The 4,495-nt window shown below is 42.8% G+C and overlaps 1 protein-coding gene across 1 annotated transcript; it reads right to left on the minus strand.

Moving 5' to 3' along the window:
• Nucleotides 1-401: 401 nt before the first annotated feature.
• On the minus strand, nt 402-2,069 carry LOC139477671 (platelet endothelial aggregation receptor 1-like). The gene has a single exon (XM_071260048.1). The coding sequence runs from the start codon at nt 2,067-2,069 to the stop codon at nt 402-404; it is 1,668 nt and encodes a 555-aa protein (XP_071116149.1).
• Nucleotides 2,070-4,495: the final 2,426 nt, after the last annotated feature.

Here is a 4,495-nt window from a genome sequence, read left to right on the forward strand (position 1 = left end):
AATCCTGTGCACCTTGAAATATGTAGTAGAATAGGTGCAGCAAGTAGACCACGTTAACATACACTCGTCATACTGATCAAGGCTACGTGTGATTAGGTTTTATCTGCAAGAATAAGTAGCGTAACGTCTAACCTGGTATTTCCCCTGCACGACTTTCTTCGAGAATAGTGACACACTGTGTGGGCGACTCAGACTGTCACTTTCTGGGGAAAACACTTCAACAGAAAAAACCTGTCCGAAAGGTATCCTGTACTGCCTGGCAATATCAGCTACCCGGTAAAAGTACGCTGGGAGGATAAGTTCGAATAGTACATGACTCAGGTAACAAAATACTTAACAATGTTGAATTCTGTTGTGATAGAGTTAATTTGCCTCTTCAAAAAAGTTGGAATCGAAGAAGTTTAATTGTAATACAAAGACCAATCGATATTTTGAAAAGAGGTACACTTCTTCCTGAAGCCGGTGCAGTAGATATACTGTATGCAGGTACACGTCTTCCTGAAGCGGGTGCAGTAGATATACTGTATGCAGGTACACTTCTTCCTGAAGCGGGTGCAGTAGATATACTGTATGCAGGTACACTTCTTCCTGAAGCGGGTGCAGTAGATATACTGTATGCAGGTACACGTCTTCCTGAAGCGGGTGCAGTAGATATACTGTATGCAGGTACACATCTTCCTGAAGCGGGTGCAGTAGATATACTGTATGCAGGTACACGTCTTCCTGAAGCGGGTGCAGTAGATATACTGTATGCAGGTACACGTCTTCCTGAAGCGGGTGCAGTAGATATACTGTATGCAGGTACACGTCTTCCTGAAGCGGGAGCAGGTGATATACTGTATGCAGGTACACATCTTCCTGAAGCGGGAGCAGGTGATATACTGTATGCAGGTACACATCTTCCTGAAGCGGGTGCAGTAGATATACTGTATGCAGGTACACATCTTCCTGAAGCGGGTGCAGTAGATATACTGTATGCAGGTACACATCTTCCTGAAGCGGGAGCAGGTGATATACTGTATGCAGGTACACTTCTTCCTGAAGCCGGTGCAGGTGATATACTGTATGCAGGTATACGTCTTCCTGAAGCGGGTGCAGTAGATATACTGTATGCAGGTACACGTCTTCCTGAAGCGGGTGCAGTAGATATACTGTATGCAGGTACACTTCTTCCTGAAGCGGGTGCAGTAGATATACTGTATGCAGGTACACTTCTTCCTGAAGCGGGTGCAGTAGATATACTGTATGCAGGTACACTTCTTCCTGAAGCGGGTGCAGTAGATATACTGTATGCAGGTACACATCTTCCTGAAGCCGGTGCAGTAGATATACTGTATGCAGGTACACGTCTTCCTGAAGCGGGTGCAGTAGATATACTGTATGCAGGTACACATCTTCCTGAAGCGGGAGCAGGTGATATACTGTATGCAGGTACACATCTTCCTGAAGCGGGGGCAGTAGACATACTGTATGCAGGTACACGTCTTCCTGAAGCGGGTGCAGTAGATATACTGTATGCAGGTACACATCTTCCTGAAGCGGGTGCAGTAGATATACTGTATGCAGGTACACATCTTCCTGAAGCCGGTGCAGTAGATATACTGTATGCAGGTACACGTCTTCCTGAAGCGGGTGCAGTAGATATACTGTATGCAGGTACACATCTTCCTGAAGCGGGAGCAGGTGATATACTGTATGCAGGTACACATCTTCCTGAAGCGGGGGCAGTAGATATACTGTATGCAGGTACACATCTTCCTGAAGCCGGTGCAGTAGATATACTGTATGCAGGTACACGTCTTCCTGAAGCGGGTGCAGTAGATATACTGTATGCAGGTACACGTCTTCCTGAAGCGGGAGCAGGTGATATACTGTATGCAGGTACACTTCTTCCTGAAGCGGGGGCAGTAGACATACTGTATGCAGGTACACGTCTTCCTGAAGCGGGTGCAGTAGATATACTGTATGCAGGTACACTTCTTCCTGAAGCGGGAGCAGGTGATATACTGTATGCAGGTACACGTCTTCCTGAAGCGGGTGCAGTAGATATACTGTATGCAGGTACACATCTTCCTGAAGCGGGGGCAGTAGACATACTGTATGCAGGTACACGTCTTCCGGGTGCAGAAAGAAACCATTCATCTGTGCTTATGATATGTACTTTTATTAGATCAAGATTATTGTTCAGGAAAAACCTAGGAAAACAACCAGGCATTGAAAACAAACATATTTTTGAAAATAGTTTTCTTATTGTCGCAAGAAAACCAAATCGTGTTCACACGCTACATAAACTCCCCAACCCGAAAGGACAGAATGAGTAAGATATAGCATGCGCGTCTGTTACAACCAACATCACGTCCCTAGGGCAATTCTGTTTTTGCATATTGTGTGTAGTAGGAGAGGAAGACAAGTGCCTGGTTCTGTCACAACAAGCAGCACTATTTTGAACGCGGCAACAGGTATATCCTTCTCCTCCTAATCCTTATATCTCAAGTTAACGCATGTCAAATTACATACTAACGTTAGTTATGAGAACATTACATTGTTATATATCTAAATTCACGAATTTTTGATAGGCATTTAGAACTTGGAAGAACATGAAGACACGAAGTTTGTATGGACAACAAGATCTCTGTTGTTTGTAAAGACATTTCAGGTCTACTTTTTAATTGTCCCGTCATCAGGTGAATACGAGGCTGGTGTTTCCATGATAAAAACATGATTGACTTGGCCTTGAAACAGGGTACAGATATCACGGACTAGACTCTCAACGTACATATGTCCTGTTGGCTAGGGTGACTGTGCATGGTTTTAGTAAACTGTCAGAATCCGGTGTTTGTGCCTGCAAATCCGAGATTAATCCAATATGTTTTGGTTTGTCAACACCATACCCCTGCTCGTGGGTTTCACGTAATCGTTTAATATGTACGGCCTGCCTCACTTTTGGCATCCTGTTGACACGCTATGACATCAACGTAGGTGAAATACTGTCAAAGGCCGCGTTAAACACATTCAATCTCTCACTCATACCAAACAGCATGTAAGTGAACCCAGCTCTCTGTTCAGCAACCTTACACATTGACAGAGCGGCTGTAAAATCCTCACCACGTGACAGTTTACTGAATGTAATTCTATTCACTTCAGCATCGTCTGTAACTGTCATTTGGGTATAAGCAAAAGCCCCACCAACGACGCAAGTTTGCCGTTGTAAACAACAACAACAAATGTATCCGTACACTGACTTAACTGAGGTGCAAACGAAAGTATTTGTGTTTTTTGTGATTGAAAATGGAAAGAACTGTTGATAGTAATGTCTAGTTAACCATCACGCAGTAGTGAAACACAGTACTCTGTGGCTGGATTAGTTTGTGTAAAAATACACTGCTTCAATGAGACTAGGGTATGAAATGAATTTGCAACCACAGTTTTGCAACCATGTTTGATTTAATTTTTTTTCACAGATAGGACGCCTAAGATACTCTTAAGAAGTTGTGTATTATGTGAATTTTTCTTTTAATTTTAAAAGCTATAAATCAAATTATACGACCGATACCTTATAATAAATACAATTATGTTGTTTAGATAATTTCTGTATAAAAATATATTGACAGAGCGTTGCTGCAGTAAACTGCCGGCCAAAAGAAAGTATACACTTGAAAATTTGATTTGATAACAACAGTACAGACGTCATTCAAAAGTATCAGGCAGAAAACAGTCACCGAAACACTGCAAACTTAAGGTGAATAAGACAACTAGGATACCTGTATCAAATACATCACCATCGAAAAACAATTTCTTGTTTGCTTCATTTTTAGGCACCATCAAACATGGGTGTATATACTAGTCACTACGACCTTGAACGAATGACTGGTCAATAGGACCTTGGACGACCCGTGTGTAATGAGTGGTCAATATGACCTTATATGTCCAGAGTGTAATCACTGGTAACTATGGCCTTGTATGTCCAGAGAGTAATCACTGGTCACTATGGCCTTGTATGACCAGAGTGTAATGACTGGTCACTATGACCGTATATGTCCAGCGTGTAATCACTGGTAACTATGGCCTTGTATGACCAGAGTGTAATGACTGGTCACTATAACCGTATATGTCCAGCGTGTAATCACTGGTCACTATGGCCTTGTATGTCCAGAGTGTAATCACTGGTCACTATGGCCTTGTATGACCAGAGTGTGATCACTTGTCACTATGGCCTTGTATGACCAGAGTGTAATCACTGGTCACTATGGCCTTGTATGACCAGAGTGTAATCAGTGGTCACTATGGCCTTGTATGTCCAGAGTGTAATCACTGGTCACTATAACCTTGTATGACCAGAATGTAGTCAGTTGACCTCTCTTGACCTCTCTTGATAAATGGTTCCAATCCCAAGGTAAGGTGAAACCCTGGTGACAAATGTTTCCGATCCCTACAAACTCTCTTTTCACAAATACCTCCAATACAATAAAAGGCGAAACTCTCTACGCAAATGTTT

The sequence above is a fragment of the Haliotis cracherodii genome, unplaced genomic scaffold, assembly GCF_022045235.1.
Source record: "Haliotis cracherodii isolate W230 unplaced genomic scaffold, xgHalCrac1.p SCAF_34, whole genome shotgun sequence".
Lineage (NCBI taxonomy): Eukaryota > Metazoa > Mollusca > Gastropoda > Lepetellida > Haliotidae > Haliotis > Haliotis cracherodii.